Source organism: Astyanax mexicanus, chromosome 15, assembly GCF_023375975.1.
Source record: "Astyanax mexicanus isolate ESR-SI-001 chromosome 15, AstMex3_surface, whole genome shotgun sequence".
NCBI classification, from domain to species: domain Eukaryota; kingdom Metazoa; phylum Chordata; class Actinopteri; order Characiformes; family Acestrorhamphidae; genus Astyanax; species Astyanax mexicanus.
Genome location: NC_064422.1, coordinates 5,245,046 through 5,266,456, shown reverse-complemented (window position 1 = coordinate 5,266,456; position 21,411 = coordinate 5,245,046). Strand labels below are relative to the sequence as shown.

General features: G+C 39.5%; 1 protein-coding gene across 2 annotated transcripts in view; it reads left to right on the top strand.

Annotated features, from left to right (window-relative positions):
• The window catches only part of LOC103032919 (protein bicaudal C homolog 1), a 170,151-nt gene that overhangs the window by 28,004 nt on the left and 120,736 nt on the right, over positions 1-21,411 (top strand). For both annotated transcript variants that reach the window (XM_022669361.2, XM_022669360.2), the window contains exon 2: positions 8,559-8,605. In XM_022669361.2, coding sequence (XP_022525082.2) covers positions 8,559-8,605 — 47 coding nt within the window. The remainder of the gene's footprint in view (positions 1-8,558; positions 8,606-21,411) is intronic.

Below are 21,411 nucleotides of genomic sequence, written 5' to 3'. Positions count from 1 at the left end.
TCTGAACAGCCAATGATTTATAAAGGAAATCATGAAATCATGAAAATTATCAGGAGAGCCCGAAGCTTTTTATACCCCTGTATTTAAAAAAATATTTTTTCTGCAGTCATAACAGTGTGATGAACAGTTTGATTAAATATAATATAAAGAGAAACAATACTGTGTTGTTGAAAATTGATGCAGTATTGCAAAATACTGCAATAATTGCAATATGATATTGATATTTTCCCACACCCCTAATTTTCACAGTTGTTGGTGGATATGTTTGATATGTTATGGCTGCAGGATGGATTAGTAAGTTGCAAATCTGTATTGTTGTGACTCACTACTGATTATTTTGGGTTTAACCATAATGTGTAGTGTGACATGATTCAGAGTCATTTTACAGAAAGGAAATGTGCTTACTGCAGAACCTCAGCGGTCAGAGGTTAATTTAATAACCTGAACGAGTTGACATCAATCTCCTGAGACTCTTCAAGCTTCGTGAGCTTTTGTAGAGAGAAAGGAAGGACGTGTTCAGGGCTCTGCTCTGCTTCACCAAATCATTCCGCAGATCCTACTGCATAATTATGATTCATAGATGTACTTTGTTTTTTTTTTATACACTGCAAGAATGTGGTGACAGAATGACAAACTCCGGACATCTGACTCCCGACCGATCAGTCGGTTGATTTATTGCAGTCTTCTGCAGGTTCACAGCTGGAGCTGGCACTCTCATCTACGCCAAGTCCTTTTTTCTTTACCTTGAAGTGCCAAGCTAAGATCTCTGAGAACTACAGAGGCTTTTGTGGCTTTGGACTAAAAGTGTATAAAAGTTGACTCAACGTGAGAAGAGAGGGAAAGAGTGATGACCTGAGCTTATTTCTTTGTACTTCTAACCAAAAAAAAAAAAAGTGTACGATCATTTAAAGGATCAAAGAAATTAATCAAATTGCCATGATTCATCACTTACACCAGATGCAGTCAATGAGCCTAGACATGCTTGCTGTCATGGCTGGTCACAAAACTGTTATTTTTAATGTATTTGTTTTGCAAACTCACGTATCTCCACCCATCCCTATAGAACGCTGCAATCTTTTCTCTGTATTTGTTTCTCTTCAGTCGTTGATGGATGCGATTGATATGAGTTTGGCTTCAGGGCTGATAAGTGAGTTGGAAAATGTTATATTGTTTTTAGGCAGACGTGTGGACACCAATCATATGACCTGCATGTGTCTGACTCGAGTCACAAATTTGATGATTTGAGACTTACGGTGCACGTCCACTAGGGGTGTGCCATATCATATCGTTCACGATAACATCGCCAATTTTTTTTAAATATCGTGAACGATATTATACCCTGAAATAACATGCCATATCACCCACCCCTAATTATCACATCAGAGTAATACTTTTTTATGCTGTTTTTAGCAAAAGAAAAATTTAAACTGTTCTCATTTCCCATAATATATCTACTAGAGACAGATTATATCTTTCCTGTATAATACATTTTTTTATTTAATACTGGATATATGGAGATATTTGGAGTGATTAATTATTATTATTACATTCTGGATCATTGACTTCTGTTACAAATCTGATAGATTTATTGTATTTTTTAATATCTCAGTTAAGTGTGCCATATCAAATCATATCATATATCATATCATATCATATCATATGCAATAAGAAAATTTAATATTCATTTTGGTGCAGTAGTGTATTCTTGAAATTTTTTTTTTTATTCAGTATTTCGTCATATCGTCAAGAGTATCATTATCGCGATAATACCATAAAAAATTGTGATATTATCTTAGGGCCATATCGCCCACCCCTAGTGTCCACTGGCATCCCATTCATTTCAATGGAGCCAGCCGCCACACGCCGCGGTTCATGCTGGGTTGCGTTGCGTTGAGCGCAGCCCCGCCCTCCGGCAAGAAAGTTGAGCAGATCTCAACTTTATTCAAACGAATCCGGACGCGGCTCTGCGTCCAGCCAATCGGGGAACAGCAGGCTGTCACGCCACACACAGACGAGCCTCACACATACACAGCACAGGCGCCTTTCAAACACAGAAGAGAGACTAAAAACTATGGCGAATTATGGAGTTATAGAGCTATAGATCACAGTGAAGCTTACTAAAATGTTCAAATCTTAAACTTATGATTGACTACTGTCTGTTGCTTCATTTGAATATAAAAACATCACGGACACGCCCATGAGCGGCGAGCCGAGAGATCCGGCACGGGGACATGCGTTGAAGAAAAGTGCTAGTGGACGCGAACCATTAACCTTACCTTACTTGGAAATGGACTTGGCCTTTAGGACTCGAAATGTCTGACCAACCCTATTTTTAATTTGCCGTATTTTTTGCAATATAAGGCGTGCCAGATTATGAGGCTCACTATCAATGAACATCTATTTTCTGGTCTTATGTATTTTTATACATAAGGCGCTCTAGATTATAAGGCACATTATGCAACACTAGTAATTATTAGGGGTGTCGCCATGTTTTTCTTCTGATTCAGCAGGTGTCACTGCTGGGTGGTGGTGGTGGGAGGGGGGTATGTTAAGTAAAGCTAAGCTAAGTAAACAAACCTGTAATTCTTAAAAAAAAGTCAAACAAGCACTGGTTATAAATCTGCACAGATTTTTCTCCTGAAAACTGTTTATTTGGGTGAGTAAAGCGCTTTCGTTTATTTACAGTAAGCTTAGATTTCCAGATTTCCACTAAGGCTGGGTGCAGCAGCATTAGCATTAGCGGCTAACCGACAGAGCTACACTGAGGAACCCTAAGTGTTTCAGTTAGCCAGGGCGGTATTAGCTAGCGGTTTGTCCCACGTAGCTTGTTTAAACACGGTAACACAGAGGCTACTGTCCAATATAGTCACCTTATTTACATGTATTTGGTGAAAATGATGGGGTTTAGAACCTGGTATAATTCACTTTAGTCCATAAACTTAAAAATATAAATAGTTAAATACCTAATGGCTGATTTGCCATGACACTCACACTTCTGAATATCTGGAATATCAGTAAGTAGTGCATGCAGGACGACCCAAGAGTCTCACAGAACTGGAAGCCTTTTTGCATGAGGCTAGTGCAGCTAACTACTGCTGGAAGTGCTAGAAGGTTACCTCATTTGTGTTGTTTAAAGAACATAATGAACTTTTTCCACTCACTTCAAGGCAAAGTGTTTAATTGTTAAGAAATCTCACAGAGACTTGCTTATATGGTTAATTACATTTTACACATTAGCAGCATCTGGATGCTCTTATCCAGAGTTTATTCTTGTTACAGAGGTGTGTGAGTGTAGGGTTGTTGGTGTAGCGTGGTGTGGTGTGTTGGCTGGAGCAGGAACTCATGTTTGAATTAAACCCTGGCTTTCAGGTGTTTCCGTTTCAAATGTGCCCAGATTTAACATGCACGCACACAGCCTCACATCACAATGTACTGTGTAGTAAAGACATGGTGAAGAGAGGCTCCAGTGTTTGATCAGTGTGTATTAGTACCTTATAGAGTAGTGTACCATATTTTATCATCCATAATAATAATTCTAATGTAGTTTTTTAAACAAAGCAAAAAATCCGTAGAGTGAGAATAGTGGTATTCTGTCCTGAAAGCAGTCAATTTGGCATTTGTTGCTCCCTATTTAGCTAGGCCAATTGTCCCACCATTTCCCACTAATTTATCCCACTTCGCTAGTGATGCCACAACACCAGGAGGGTGAAGACCAGCACATGCCTCCTTCAACACATGTAAAGTCAGCCACCTTCTCTTTTCAACTGCTGCTGATGCAACATTGACGAGTAGCATCACAGCGCGCTCAGTTCTGATACATCAGCTCACAGACGCCTTGTGCTGTTCGACATCACCCTAAGAGTGATGAGGGGAAGAGCGTCATCTACCCACCCAAAGAGAGCAAGGCCAATTGTGCTGTCTTAGGGCTCCAGCAGCTGATGGCAAGCTGCATGACTGGGATTCGAACAAGCAATCTCCCGATCATAGTGGCAGCGCGTTAGTCTGCTGGACCGCTCTGCGCCATACTGTGAAGCATTTAAGGGTATTATTTGTAAAATTGTGCATGATTGGAGTTTACAGTATACATATTATTACTTAATTTGTACTAAACATTTTGTACATTGTATTTTTTGTGGTAGATTTTTTTTGTGGCTTAAATACACTAATATTTCATTTAAACACTCTCACCAGAGTTTATACTCCATCAGGATTAAGCTGTTCAATTCCAACTGAAAAGCTCTGCTTATTATATGTTATTTTAACCGGAAAACCAATTAAAACATAGTGAAACTAAACCAGACTGACCCACCTTTCAGCCCAGCCTTTGGTCCAGTTCAGTATAAAATGAAATGAAAATTAAAACAGTCATTAAAAACAATAAAAAACTCAACATCAGCATTTATTCATTAAGTATTTATTTAGACGATTATCAGTGAGGACTGTCAGCAGCATGTGTTGATTAAAAGTTTAAGTTAAGTTTAGTAAGTGTTATATTATTATTATTATTTTATTCTGTAGTTTAGATATGTGCTGATCATAAAGAAACAAAGTTCTGCTGTGCAAAATCTGCTTCTCCGTCTGAATGCAGCAGTGCTGAGGAAGGATCACACATGGAGCTCTGTACAGCAGTACACAGTAGGGGTGCCATGATTTCGATATTTCATCGAAATCGATCGAAATTATGTCATGGTCTCGAACCTCGAAGTCAAAAAGAGGATTGACACGTGCTACGCAAATGGTGCAGCACACTGTAGCCGCATTGTTACTGCTGAAAGAGCAGCCCTTTCTCCAGAGAATGTGGACATTCTCATCTTCTTAAAAAAAAACTTAAAGAAATATAAAAATAACAGTTGTTTTCTCTAGCCTCAAATATGTTAATAGTTTTGGTACCTTAAGGAGCATCTTTCTCTCAGATAAAGTTAATAATATATCTTTATTAAAGAAAAAAAACATGTCATTTTCAAGTCTTATTTTTCATGTTTAACTGTTATAGTAGGATAGAGTTCAGTTTGTTAAGGCTCTAATTGTTCTATTATTTTGTACATGACTGTTCCTGTATTTTATTATTATTTATTTTGTTATGTTGCACATTGCTGTTTTAATAGTGCACACTGCTGCTACCAAAAAGCCACTAGATGGCATTACATATAAATCTTAATTAAATTATTTAAATTTGACCATTAGTGCCTAATGTGGTGTATTACAGATCACTTGTATCACTTTGCATCACTTATATCAAGCCCACCTTTTGAAATAGGCCTCTCTGCTGTAAAAAAAAAGAAAAAAGAAAATCGAGAATCAAATCGAATCGTGACCCTAAGTTGGAAATAAAATCGAGGATTTAGAGAATCGTGACACCCCTAGTAAACAACGAATTTTAAATATTAAACTTTAGCGTGACCCTGTGTTCCCAGAGGGGCAGCATATTATTTATAAGCAATTCAATTCACTCTGCAGCCATCTTTGCATCACAGCTGGGCAGTTATCTCTACTCATGCAAGACCAAAATACTCTGAACTGAAGGGCTAATTACAATTTCAGCAACATATATTAAATCACTGATAAAATCTGATTAAAAAACAACTCATCAACAGTTTGTAAAGTTTGGCTTCATAATGCACAAAAAACATGAATCTTTGAATGTATCTTGTTCTGGCTGATGCACTTGCGCAGATTTCCTCATTGAGATAAGCTTTCCCTATTAGCATGCAGAGTCTCCTCCAATCTCAGCGCAGACAACAAGCATATTGTCTCTTTTTGTTTGAAAAGTGGGACTTTAGGCTTGAATAGGTTTGTCCATCTTTTGTGTCACGGTTTTGCATCCCACCTTCTAGGCAAAGGTTTGTGCATTCAGTTCTATTACAGAAACATTCATTTATTTACATTTTGGTAGACATGTAATGCAAAGAACCTAACACGTCAGCAACCACTGTGGGAAGAATTTTAAGTATTAAACTTTAGCGTGGTGTTGTATTCCCAATACATACTTTACACCTTTTAGCTGTGCTCCTGTTAGCTGTGCTGAAGCTCAGTAAAGATGATTAAGGGAGTCTGACAACCGGCAAGCTCCCTGTTAAACAGTGCAGGAGAAAATGCCATGACACTGCTACACATCTCATAGTCTGACATGACGACCCAGCCACTGTGAAAAAAAGTCTCTTGTGAAAAACATTCACATTATGACAAAAAGTGAAAAACGGGACGCCGAGTGGTCCAGCGGTCTAAAGCGCTGCCACTATGAGCGGGAGGTCGCAGGTTCGAACCCCCGCACATGCAGCTTTGCCATGCAGCTGCCGGCGCTCAGAGGGAGCAAAATTGGTCCTGCTCCCTCCGGGTGGGTAGATGGCGCTCTCTCCCCACATCACTCTTAGGGTGATGTCTGCAGCACAGGGCGTCTGTGAGCTGAAGTATCAGAACCGAGCCGCTGTGCTTTCCTCCGAGCGCGCTGTGATGCTGCTCAGCAATGCTGCATCAGCAGCAGCTCGAAAAGAAGCGGTGGCTGACTTCACATGTATAGGAGGAGGCATGTGTTATTCTTCATCCTCCTGGTATGTTGGGGCATTACTAGTGATAGGGGGAGTCCTAATAAGTGGGTTGGGTATTTGGCCATGTAAATTGGGGAGAAAATGGGAAAAAGTAAGAAAAAATATATATAAAAAAAAACAAAAAAGTGAAAAACAGCAAAAATGTTGATGCAAGCTTTTGGTCAGACAGTGATGAAATGCTCATTCACATTAAATAAAACTCCAGTCAGTGTTCCAGTCAGTGTTCTCTCTGTTTAGTATTATTTTTGTTGTAGTTCTGGCTTGCATTGAGGCCAGTCACCTAACCACAAGTAGTCTTTCAACCCTATAAAATTATTCCTACGTAATTATTTTGACTGTGTTTCTCAGGCAACTTGTTTTGCAGTTCAGTTGAAAGTTGTAGCGGTGGAGGGTGAAGGGGGTTTTTATCAGACTCTGTGGTACCCCGAGCTGATTCAGCTGAGGCTGTTCTGGGTTCGTACAGTTTTTAGTTTATTTGCTTCCAAAAAAACATCCCTGTAATTCCCAAGATAAAAATACCTGCTGCACGTTCATCTGGTTCAGTCTGTGCGACAAACGTAAAGCCAGACTTTTGGCAGCAGATTCCATTCAAATCACTGAATGTAGGTCAGAAGCGTTTGTCAATTTCCCTTCAGTGCTGGGATGCCATTTGTGGTTCCATAGTGGGACGTATTTGCTGGATAACATCTGTGTCAGGAGTGTTAGAGTAACATTAAGTGGCAGTTTTAAATTAAAACCATTTTGATGGTACACTGACTGCAGTAGAGAGAATGGAGTCTCTGTTCTTCCACTCTGGGCAGAAATGCTGCTACTGCACTATGAAACTTTGGTGGAGCTGAGTGTGCGATATCTTGTGATAACTGTGTAAGAAAAAATTGTGTAAACTCCTGTAATATACAGCATTACAGCATCAATCCAGATGTTTTTTTTTTCACTTGAAAAACTTGAACAACAAATGCATATGTAGCTGTCCAGCTAACAAAGTACGAATTGTATTTAGGTGCAACATTTCATTTATAAGCAAGTCAGTTCACTCTGCAGCCATCTTTGCAATACTCCTTGGCAGTTATATTCACTTATGCAAGTCCAAAATATGCTAAACTGAAGGTCTAATTACAATTTCTTCCTACAAAACATACAAAACTACCAGCATTTTAAATATTATTCATGATCTTAATCATGATTAATCACAAAATTGTTGTCGTGAAAAAAAAAATCTTAAGGGATGACATGCTTGTGTTTTTTTCTTTTCTTTTTTTTTTTGCACGGCCAAAGTATCGAATCAGGACAAAAAAATGTGATCGGGACATCCCTAAATAGTCCCTTATCACTAGAACAATAGATATTGGACCCATGGCGTTTTTAAAATTTGGATATTACTGTGTCACAATATATTTTGTACAATATAATATAGCACACTGCTAAGCAGACTGCATTATGCACATTGCTATAATGATACCGAAACAACATATTTATATATTATACCTGTATATCCTGTATTAAATAACAGATTCTTAAGAGATAATGCTCAGATTGTCTGTGAATAATTAACCAAATTATTAAATAAATACACTTCAGCCTGTTCTAAGTACAAGCTCTGTGTCTGTCTTGGATTTAATTTAGAGCGTATTAATTTACCCTTTTTCTTAGCTAGTGGTTGTTTACCCAGAGTGGAACAGGCACCAGCAGAATTAGTGAGGCTCATGTCTCTCAGAGACATGGCTCTCCTCCACGTCTGTGGATCAGAACGGGGTTGTACCCGGTTTAAAGCTGACTAAACACACAAGCTTTAACAGAATGGAAACCCACGCGTTTGCTGCAGAGACGACTTGCTGCCGGTGGGCAGAAATGGACCCGTGCTCTGTTCCTGCCTGAGTGAACGGCACTGACATTTTTCCACTGTAGGCCATGTGGAAAAACGTGTTGATATGACTTACTGATTTTTGTTAACATGTGTCCATAAGTGATCCCTGATGTTGCACTTTCTCTAAAATGTGCCGTTCTTCTCCGCAGCCGCCGCCGAGGGGAGGGTGAATGGAGGCGAGGATTTCTTTCAGAAGGTAAGAGAAGCCACATCACTTTGGCAGTCTGAGGCAGCGGTACGAAAAAGTCAAAGACAAAATCACATTGTATACACAATTATATGTGAATAAGGAACAGAGTTGTCACGTAACTAAGTATAAATTGTTTTTTTTTTCTTAAGTATAAATGTTGGTTATCTATACTTTACTGGAGTAATTATTATTCAGGCGACTTTTTACTTTTACTCCTTTTTACATTTTCACACAATTATCTGAACTTTCTGCTCCTTACATTTTAAAAACAGCCTCGTTACTCCTATTTCAATTTGTAGCTCGTTTTCATTCCAGCTTCTCATTGTTCAATAAAACCCCTATCCAGATAAATCTCTCCATCCAGATAGAGTGAATCTGATTGTGATTGGATGAAAAGTATAAACATATTTCATTCCGACTCCATTTTTGTTTATACTGTGATTCATCACACCTGCACACGTCCCTAGCACTTGGCGCTAGCCAAGTAAAAAACACTGGTATATTAACATGCAGAAAACTGGATTTAATATCCAGAATAGCCAGGGAAACAATAAAAAATCTCACCAGATACAGGAATCACAGTGGAATAAACAGTCGAATTTCTTTACCACAATACAGTACGACAATGCATCAATTCCAGGAAGGGACAAGACGAGAGACAAAAATCGATTCATCGTCAGAAAAAAAAGTAGTTACAAGGGGGCAATAGGAAAATACAAGAAAATAACGCTCAGTACGCAATGGAAAGTTATCACTATCTCGCAACATTTCTTTACAAACTGAAGCCTTTTATACAGGATGTAGATCAGGGGTGTCCAAACTTTTTTTGTTGGGGGCCAGAAGGAGAAATATATTTGAAGTCACGGGTCACACTCTGTAATAAAACAAATAATGAAATATTCCACTTTAAATAATACTTTTTCCTGATTATTTCATTTACACACCATTTTACTTGACTTAATATCTTTATCTTTGGCAGTGTTGTGTAAACTAAGATTTTTCAAATTGATGTTTCATTTCATGATGTCTCTTAATATAACTTTTAGACTCTTTGCCCCGTTTTTCTGCGCTAGAAATGCGCATCCTCTCCGCTTTTAGACTCTTTGGCTCGTTTCTGACACCTAGCGTTCAAACTTTGAATCTCACATTATAAAAACCTGCTTAACAGCGGCCCAACTTTCATTCTATTTCTAAAATACCTCGCGGGCCGCTCCAAAAAAGGAAACGGGCCGCAAATGGCCCACGGGCCGTAGTTTGGACACCCCTGATGTAGATGATAGTGAACCAGAACTTCCTCAGAACACATGTGACCCAGAGCGTTGGAGCGTAAAGTGATTGGGTGATGGTGATGTCATTACCCGTTGGATTTTGGGAAATGGAGTCCGGTAGTGTGGAAGGAGAGTACGGCGGCGTGACACCGTGCAGAGACTCAAGAGAACTCCAGACAAACATTCAACTAAGCTTCTTTAATATTTATATACTACTAAAACACATTCATTTACAATGGACATATATGCAGCTGAAACACTAGGAAGTCTAATGCATCCCAAATTTATCAACATTAACATTTTAATAGAACATTAAAGTCACGCCCTGCTCTGTTTCCTTGTGTTTTCTGTGTTTCCCAGTGTGTTTCTCCAGTTATTTTCCGTCACGTTTGTGTAATTTGTAGCTCCGCCCCTCGTTACCTGTCTTCCCAGGTGTTCATTGTTTCCTGTTAATATAAATAGTGCCCTTTTGTCTGTGTTTATTCGTCGGTCTTTGCACCTTCCTCTGCCGTTTGTCTTGCCATGTTTACTATAGCTCACTTCACAGTTTTCTTTGCAGTCTGTTTATTTATCTCTTGTTTATTTCTATTTCCTTGTTTATTATGTATATTTCCTTGTATATATCCCTTTTCCTGTTTCCTGTTTCCTGTTTAGTTCTGTCTAGTTTAGTTCCTCGTTTTTTCCCTGTTTGTTTGTTTATTTATTTGTTATTTAATAAATCTGTCTGTCTTACCTGCTTTTACGTCCGCCTCCCGTCTGCTCCAGCGTTACAGTTATAGTCATTACGGCCTTTAGAAAAATGTGTTTTAGGGAGGGGGGGTGTAGTGCACTATAGGGATCCTGTGTAAAACATGGCGGAATAAATAATCGGATTGGTTTGATCGTTTGATGGATTGTCTGGAGAGCAGGTTGCTGCTGATTGATGGCACAGTGTAGCACATGTAGGTGATGAATTGTGATTCGCTAGGTTGTGCTGAGCTAGTCCTGTGCTTTTGTCTCCAGAGCCAAAGAAAGCACGCCTCACCTGTTCTGAAGCCTTTATAGGGGAAATGCTTGTAAGCTTTTAGGCAGAGCGCTCTCAGACCTAATTGGCACAGTGTGGATAAACACAGAGAAACGAGCATGTGCGCCCAGTTAGACGGCCCCGGGTGTGGAGGGACACCGGCACGCAAGCCAGGACCTGATTGAGACCACGGCAGGTGGCCCGCTCCCGAAGACCTGGAAGACCTGAAGGACTCTTTACAAGCAGAATAGAGTAACGCCTTCAAAATAAACACGCCCTCCGCTCCGCTCAGGACAGAATCGCTGCTCGAGCTGAAGCCGCTCCGCTCATATAAACCTGGAAGGTGTGGGAAAATAAACGGACTGGTGGAGAGTGCTTGGACTGGGCCTCTCCGGACCTGTTCTACAGGATTACAGCCTGCTGTCTGAGGGACCTCGCTCTGCTCCGGACAGTGGCAGCTAGAGCTGATACTGAGCCTCAGGAATGTCAGTGCTGAATATTCAAATAAACACACACAGCTTCTCAGACAGTTATATTACATTTTGTCAGAGTTCGCAAATATTGGACATTTAGACTGATGTTTTATTTAAAGTAGTGCTGTCAGTCTTAATGTGTCAACGAACACGTTTAAACAAAAAACTTTAACTCATGATTCTGCGATACCTAAAATACAGGTCCTTCTCAAAAAATTTGCATATTGTGATAAAGTTCATTCTTTTCCATAATGAAATGATAAATATTAAACTTTCATATATTTTAGATTCTTTGCACACCAACTGAAATATTTCAGGTCTTTTATTGTTTTAATACTGATGATTTTGGCATACAGCTCATGAAAACCCAAAATTCCTATCTCACAAAATTAGCATATCATGAAAAGGTTCTCTAAAGGAGCTATTAACCTAATCATCAACAAATTAACTCTAAACACCTGCAAAAGATTCCTGAGGCTTCCAGCCTGGTTCATTACTCAAAACCGCAATCATGGGTAAGACTGCTGACCTGACTGCTGTCCAGAAGACCATTTCTGAACGAATAGGCTGTTCCCAGTGTGCTGTATCAAGGCACCTCTGTGGAAAGGAAAAAGTGTGGCAGAAAACGCTGCAGAGGTGACCGGACCCTGAGGAAGATTGTGGAGAAGGGCCGATTCCAGACCTTGGGGGACCTGCGGAAGCAGTGGACTGAGTCTGGAGTAGAAACATGATGAACTTTATCACAATATGCTACTTTTTTGATAAGGACCTGTATAACAGGACAGTTTTCAAATATGATACAACATCACGGGGCTGGTGGATGTTGGAGACCCCGCGCTCCTCCACCCTCTGTTTAAGAATGCCCCACAGATGCTCAACAGGGTTTAGGTTTCAAAGGAAAGGGATCGTGCTCTGCTTTAGTGTGTCACAGTGCATGGTGGCATTCATGGTTTCCTCAACCAACATGAAAAGATTTGATACATTTTTTTGTAAGAATGTAAGGGGTGTACTCACTTTTGTGAGACACTGTGTGGTTTAGATCAGAGGTCACTAATAGGTGGGCCGCGGTCCGGGTCCGGCCCCACACGTTATCCAATCCGGACCCAAACCGATAAACTACTGAGAAGGATTTTATTCTGACCGTGTTCATTTAAAGCGTCTTTATGGTTTACGTGCTTTACAGTGCAGTAAACTTACAGACCAATCACGTGTGCTGTAAGATCACCAAACGCTCTCCTCTACCAATCTGATCTGTGCAGATGCGAGAGCGCAGAGCCACACAGGCAAAGCAGGCGGTGAGAAGTCGGAGAATAAAGCGAGAAAAGCTAATGCAAATGGTGCGCACCAGAAAAAAACATTAAAATACTACCTTTATAAAACATATTAACAGTAATGTAACCTTGCAGTGTTACTTGGAGGAATTAAAGAGAATCAACCGAGACAAGAGTGCCAAAAATATTCCACTTTACTCCACCTGATCAGAACTCCTCAGCAAGAAAAAAAAACTCCCTCACTCGCAGACGCGCTCTCTCTCTCTGCCCTCAAAACAACCCTACCTCAAAACTAAGGCAACCCCAGAGGACAAAAAGCATTAGTAACTTCCCCCATTAGTTTTACCCACAACATAATAAAGTCTGATACAGTAAAAATATTAAATCAAATAAAACTACTGTTTAAAAAAAAAGCTGATATTTTGGCCAAGTTTAGCAAACATTTCTCCATATATTGTACGATTTATCATTCATGTAATTATTATCATGACAGGCAGGCCTAATCTAATAAAATAAAATTAAATTGAATTAATATAGCATTTTGATACAAAGTCAAAATACAGATTCACATTATTAGACTCGATATGTTAAATTATTGAGGGTGTTTCCATTTATTTTATGATAGGTTGATAATGTAATTGTTGTGACAGGTCTATATAAAACAATACATATTGTTAAAATATAATAGTATGTATAATTTGTTTTGTCTTTCAGTTGTTGATGACATAAAGCACTGACAGAAGTACTATAGGCTTCTTCAGTATACAGTATATAATACTGAATCATAACGCAAGTTAAAAATGGCGACGGTCCGGACCTTGTCCTGGCGAAATTTTCTCTAACTAGACCGAATATGTTTGTCATTTATACAACATAGCTGATAATATTGGTTTATTATGATTGGATCATTCTTGTTGACACTGAGGATGGAGCAGAATTGGTGTCTTCCTCTTGGTTGTGAATCAGGACAAGGACACACTGAAACAGGACCTCTTATCTAAACATACACAGTGCATACACCGAGCTGACAAAATTGCTCTAAAATGAATCTTCCAAATTCCGAAGATCAGTATTGAATACATCTGGGCTGGAAGACGGAGGGTGGAGTTTATCAGTGTGAGAGTTATACCCTGCAAGACCAGCCGCTCCTGCTGGGAGAGGAATATGGCGATGGCTGGCGGTGCTGACTGGGCGGTTGGCCCCCGTGCAGGTCTGAGAATGATACCAGCCTGCTGAAAAGTGAGGTGTGTTTTCAATAACAACAGCCAGTTCCTGTTCGTCCTGCGGCCGCGGCTTCAGGGCCGAGCCAGCTCGCGTACTGTGAGGCGGCACAATGGCGGGATTCAGGCTTTCTGTGTGGATGTTTACGCTCACGCTGAGAGCTGAGATCAGGTCTCCGGAGGAGAGCAAGCCTCGGGAAACCTCACTGCTCTTTCCCGCAAACACGCAGGAATACTGCAGCCACCTTCACCGGCCCAGAGTTTCCACAGAGAGCCGCTGACACCACCACCACGCCGCCGTGTAACCTGATGTACTGTTTGTTTTAGGAGCTTTTCTCCTAAAACCCACCAGGATCAATGTAGCAGAATATGTTTCAGTACAGTGCTATAGACCTTTAAATAGAGCTGCTGTAAGGATTTGTGATAGAGTTTAGAATCTCTGCCAGAGATTGGGCTTTTTTTTTTTATTATTCCCTAATTTACAAGGTCAGATACCCCACCCACTCATTAGGACTCCCCCTATCACCCCAACACCAGGAGGGTGAAGACTAGCACATGCCTCCTCCGATAAATGAAGTCAGCCTCCACCTCCTCCTTTTCCTACTGCTGCTGAGTAGCATCACAGCGAACTCGGTTCTGATACATCAGCTCACAGATGCCTTGTTGTGATCCACATTTTTTTTAATGCTATTTTTATTTTATAAAAAGTTAACAAAGTAACAAATCAAACTTTTTTTTAAGTTAGAATGTTACAGTCACTGCGATATATATATATATATATATATATCATATTGTTTTTGTTTGCAATATGTTAACAATACTAAGGGTGGGAATCACAGGGCATCTCCGATATATCACAATATGCTGCCAACGACAACCATGAAATCACGATACTATGATTCTGCGATTCTTGATATATCACAATTGTTATCACAGCTAACCATGTAGGTACATTTGTGATGACCAGATAAGGGGTATGCCATATAGCATTTTTCGGACTATAAGGCGCACTATCAATGAACGTCTTTTTTCTGGTATATTTTCATACATAAGGTGCACCAGATAAGAAGATGCATTAAGCGACACTAGTAAGGATGCTTACATTCAAGTTAGCGAGGATGTCGCCATGATTCCCTTCTAATGGGTAAGCTGGACGAATCAAAAGTAAGCAAAACTATAATTCTTAAAAAAAAAAAAACATTTTCTTTCAAAGTCAAACGAGCACTGGATGTTAATCTACACACCTGAAAATATTTATATATTTATTTGGGTGAGTAAAGTGCTTCAGTTTATTTACAGTAATTTTAGATCAGAAGAATTTTCAGTGAAGTTTCTCCAGCACTAAGGCTGGGTGCAGCAGCATTAGCATTAGCCGTTAACCACAGCAATAGCGGGATGTAAATGCCGCCTGATAGCACTAGACTAAGGAATCCTGAAAGTTCCTTTAACCCAGGGTGCTATTAGCTAGTGGTTCGTCCCACGTAACTTAATTTAACATGGCAAACATGCAGACTACAGTCCAATACTCGCCTCTGAACGGCCAAAGAGCTAGCACTGTGGTTAGCGACTAATGCTAATACTGAAACGTCACTGAAAACTCTCCCTTATAACTCTGTACTTCAGCGGAGTACCTTTACTGCTCCTTAATAACTGACTAGTAGAATTCATACATAAGACGCAATGGATTATAAGGCGCACTGTCGATTTTTGGTGCGCTGTATAGTCCAAAAAATACAGTAAATCATAGGGCAAGGCAAGGGAAGCTTAGCTTAGCGTGCTTGTGTAGCTTAGAGGGAGGGATCGCCGATCATCTTTTTGACTTGGAGGCTCGAGACCATGACATAATTTTGATCGATTCCGATAAAATATCGAAATCGTGACACCCCTGTTATTTTGTAATAACCTTACTTGATCAGACTTGGTTAGACAACGACATTCTACTGAATGTTTTAAACTGTTGTCATGGCTGGACAGGACTTAGACACGCGCAGATACAAATAAGATGGTTTATTAATAAAAGTAGCAATACAGGGGATAGGTAAAACATTCAGGTTCAATACCAGTATACAGCAGCAATGGAGAGTAAACATACCATAAACAAGATTCAGTCCACAGGTCATACACGAGCAGGAGATATCAGAGGATAGGCAAGAAGCAAATTCGAAAAAACAAAATAAGGTCCTATACGAGAGGGCATCACAGGCAATGAGATATACGTTGTGTATGAGGAAAACCAACAATGCTCACCAAGGTGTGTGTGGAGTGAGGGTATGTATATACAGCCCTGGAAAAATTTAAGAGACCTCTTCCGTTTCTGAATCAGTTTCTCTGATTTTGCTATTTATAGGTTTATGTTTGAGTAAAATGAACATTGTTGTTTTATTCTATAAACTACAGACAACATTTCTCCCAAATTCCAAATAAAAATATTGTCATTTCAAACATTTATTTGCAAAAAATGAGAAATGGCTGAAATAACAAAAAAGATGCAGAGCTTTCAGACCTCAAATAATGCAAAAAAAAAAAAAAACAAGTTCATATTCATAAAGTTTTAAGAGTTCAGAAATCAATATTTGGTGGAATAACCCTGTTTTTTAATCACAGTTTTCATGCATCTTGGCATCATGTTCTCCTCCACCAGTCTTACACACTGCTTTTGGATAACTTTATGCCTTTACACTCCTGGTGCAAAAATTCAAGCGGTTCAGTTTGGTTTGATGGCTTGTGATCATCCATGTTCATCTTGATTATATTCCAGAGGTTTACAATTTGGTAAAATCAAAGAAACTCATCATTTGTAAGTGCTCTTATTTTTTTCAGAGCTGTATATATGGTTGTTAACAGGTGTGATCCATATTCCAGTGAATAACTTCCTAGAGGTGCCGTGTCAGTGTGTGATGAATTCTGTGTATCATAGTCCAGAGGCTGAACTATTTTTTTACAGTAGTAAAAAAATAAAAGTGCTTGAAATATAAAATATTAAATAATAATAAAAAAAAATAAGTGTTTTAGAACATCAAGCCTTTTTTGTATCACAAAAGTACTTTGAAATAAATATCTTAATATAACTTTAGGGCCATATTATCCAACACACGCAAATCTGATTTGATCACTAACAAATTACCATGTGTGATCTGAGATTCACCTGAACAGATTTAATTTGAGAAAAAAAAATTGAATTTGCCTGCAGTCTGAACACAGCTTTTATACAAGCTCATAACGAGAAGGTCCAGATCAGAGTTCAGGCCTCTTTTTGGTTGTACACATGCTGTCATCACTGCCATCGCCTGCAGCGCTGCAAAATAACAGTGGAGGTGATTTGCATAATCATAGCAATGTGTGCATTTGCAGAGGTGGAAAGTAACTTTTTTACATTTACTAACATTACTGTAAATGAGTAGTTTTTAGGAGTAATTTGTAATTTTTAAAGTAGTTTTTAAATTAGGTCATTTTGATTTTACTTTAAGTTCATTTTGACACAAGTAATTTACTTCACTACTTTGGAAAACTCCCCATTACTGAGTAAAAAATTAAATACTGGGAAAAAAACAAATGGTTTGAATAAAAAAATTGAGTATTGTTCTCCATGGCAGCGCAGCTGAACTTTTCCCAGCAGTGTTTATTACGGTTAGCGGGCGAGACACTGTGTAAATCAGCTGTGCAGGCTGGGGTCTGTGCGCGTGGCTCGGGGGAACCGGTGTTCTGTCAAGTTATTCTACCCATCGATATGTGCTTTACGGCACTGTGCATGCGCTGAACAACAGTTTTTTTGTATGATTTCATGTTGTTAATGAAATTTCATTAAGTTTTTCTTGGGAACATTAAACATTAATCTGCTTGAATGTTAATATAATGTAAAAAAATATCTGTGTATTTTTGACACCATGTATCGATTAGAGGTGGGACAACATATCGCTAACGTGATACATGGTATTATTTTTAATGTATCGATATGTGACATCAAATATGTATATATTTATAGAAATGTAGGCCCTCTAAACTCCCTAAAGCTCGCTCCCCAATTTGACTTTCTAAAGTTGCTGCTTCATTACTCCACATGGTGGCACTAATTAAATGAAGAGGGGAAAACCTGCCAAGAATATGTTAAAAATATTTTTGGTTAAATTCTGTGAAACTGACATTATTAAAATCATAATTTCTGTTATTTGCTTATTTTATTCTCTTCAGTATCATATGCTGTAAAGTATTGTAGTGAATTATCTTGAAATAAAAGTATGGAGTATTGCGAAATCACAGTATCATGATATCATCATTATTGTGGGCAATGTATCGTAATAATATTGTATTGTGAGATGCCTTATGGCAGGGGTGTTCAAACCTTTTTTGTTGGGGGCCAGAAGGAGAAATATATTTGAAGTCACGGGCCACACTCTGTAATAAAACAAATAATGAAATATTCCACTTTAAATAATACTTTTTTCCTGATTAATTCATTTACACACCATTTTACTTGACTTACTATCTTTATCTTTGACAGTGTTGTGTAAACTAAGATTTTTCAAATTGATGTTTCATTTCATGATGTCTCTTAATATAAAACTCCTTAATTACGGCAACTTTTAGACTCTTTGGCCCGTTTTTCTGTGCTAGAAATGCGCACTCTCTCCGCTTTTAGACTCTTTGGGCCGTTTTGCTGCGCTAGAAATGCGCACTCTCTCCGCTTTTAGACTCTTTGGGTCGTTTTGCTGTGCTAGAAATGCGCACTCTCTCCGCTTTTAGACTCTTTGGCCCATTTTGCTGCGCTAGAAATTCGCACTCTCTCCGCTTTTAGACTCTTTGCCCCGTTTTTCTGTGCTAGAAATGCGCACTCTCTCCGCTTTTAGACTCTTTGGGCCGTTTTTCTGCGCTAGAAATGCGCACTCTCTCCGCTTTTAGACTCTTTGGCCCGTTTTTCTGTGCTAGAAATGGGCACTCTCTCTGCTTTTAGACTCTTTGGGCCGTTTTGCTGCGCTAGAAATGCGCACTCTCTCCTCTTTTAGACTCCCCTGCCTTATGGTTACCCAGCATTCTACAGTTTAATTTCTTATTTAAGGCTATATTATTGCTGTTATTATTCTGTTTGCTTTGCTAAGACTCTGCCATCCGTTTCTGATCACTGTGCCCTGTTTAACTCTGGCCTCGTACCCAGACAGAGGGCACTGGTGCAGGCAGCTTTCCACTCCCCCGCTCCTTCAAAAGCCCAGGACTTGTTTATGGAATGAGGATAGATTGTAAACTGGGAGTTATTTGTCACAGGGCTGGAAGAGGAACTGGAGGTAATGGGAAACAGGTGTGTGCTCTGGAACAGAACCGCTTCATTAGCACTTTTCATTGGTCTGAATGTGAAAGCATGTCTGTAAACACCGAGTCGGAATAACCACGTTACTCTGGGTGGGAGAAAGGATGGGCCTGCTCTCAATCAGGTAGTGCGTGTTAATACAAGCGTGACAGAATGCATCACTGCAGCGGTTCATGTTTGGGCTCTGATTCTGCTGTGGTTCTTGGAGTAAAGCTGAAGTTCTGATTGCTACTGTGTGTGTGTATGTGTGTGTGTGTGGTTTAAATTCACAACCAGCTGTGTGCCCTAATTTTGAAATCAGGGGATATATACTTTCCCAACAGTGTCTTGGTGATGGACTTTCAGTAATAGTGGTTTGGATCAGATCTGTTTCAGTGTTTCATCTAAATCAACAGTTTAACCTTTTATTAAAACAAAAACAACCACATGCTTTCATCAAACGTAGAAACAATAGGTCTGTGTGTTATCAAGAACCTGACAAAATAATACAGGGATTTTAAGTCATTATATGGCGCTATACTGCATAGACATTAATTAAACTGTAAATATTGAATTCAAGTTCATTGACTTCAATAATGTTGCCTTACATTGATATTGCCATTATTATAATTTATACAGCTCTGGAAAAAAAAAATAAGAGACCACTTTATTTCTGAATCACTTTCTCAGATTTTGCTATTTATAGGTATATGTTTGAGTAAAATGAACATTGTTGTTTTATTCTATAAACTACAGACAACATTTCTCTTAAATAACAAAATGAAATCAAATTTAGAGCATTTGTTTTGCAGAAAATGAGAAATAGCTGTAATAATAACAAAAAAAGATTCAGAGCTTTCAGACCTCAAATTATGCAAAAGAAACAAGTTTATATTCATATTTAAGTTGTAGAGTTCAGAAATCAATATTTGGTGGAATAACTGTTTTTTAATCACAGTTTTTATGCATCTTGGCATCATGTTCTCCTCCACCAGTCCAACACTCTGCTTTTGGATAACTTTATGCCACTCCTGCTGCAAACATTCAAACAGTTCAGCTTTGGTGGCTTGTAATCTTCCTCTTGATTATATTCCAGAGGTTTGGATTTTGGTAAAATCAAAGAAACTCATTTTACTCATGATTTTAAGTGGTCTCTTATTTTTTCCAGAGCTGTGTATATTATAATACAAAATCACTTGTTATAGAGAAAACTCAAATTGCCATACATAAATGCATGCAGCAACAGAGCGAGCTGCTTATGTCGCAGACTGTGGTCATGTGACATAATAAGCCTGGGGACAGAGCGAGAAAGAGAGAGGTATAGCAGGTTTGAGCAGGGTAGAGGGAGACAGAGCGAGGCAAACCAAGGTAGAGTGAGGCAGGGAGACTCAAAGCAAGGTAGAGTCAGGTAGAGCGAGTTAGGATGGCGGTAGAGTACGGTACAGTCAAGTAGAGTGAGGTACAGCGAGGCAGACTTGAGGTAAATTTAGGTAGAGTGCAGAAAAGTGAAGTACAGTCATGTAGAGCCAGGTAGAGGAAGATTCACTGGAGGAAAAGTGAGGTAGAGTGAGGAAGAGTGAAGTACAGTCATGTAGAGCCAGGTAGAGGGAGACAAGCTGGAGGTAGAGTGAGGTAGGCTGAAGGTGGAGTCAGGTATAGTGAGGAAGAACATAGTACAGTCATGTAGAGCCAGGTAGAGGGAGACATGCTATAGGCAGAGTGAGGTAGACTGGAGGTAGAGTCAGGTAGAGTGTGGGAAAGTGAAGTACAGTCATTTAGAGCCAGGTAGAGGGAGACAGGCTGTAGGTAGAGTAAGGTAGGCTGGAGGTAGAGTGAGGTAGAGTGTGGATAAGTAAAGTACAGTCATGTAGAGCCAGGTAGAGGGAGCTAGGCTATAGGTAGAGTGAGGTAGGCTGGAGGTAGAGTGAGGTAGAGTGTGGGAAAGTGAAGTACAGTCATGTAGAGCCAGGTAGAGGGAGACAGGCTATAGATAGAGTAAGTAAAGCAGGAGGTAGAGTCAGGTATAGTGTGGGAAAGTGAAATACAGTCATGTAGAGCCAGGTAGAGGGAGACAGGCTATAGGTAGAGTGAGGTAGGCTGGAGGGAGAGTCAGCTAAAGTGAAGAAGAACATAGTACAGTCATGTAGAGCCAGGTAAAGGGAGATATGCTGGAGGTAGATTGAGGTAGGCTGAATGTAAAGTCAGGTTGCATGTGGGAAAGTGAAGTACAGTCATGTAGAGCCAGGTAGAGGGAGATACGCTGAAGGTAGAGTGAGGTAAGCTGGAGGTAGCTTCGGGT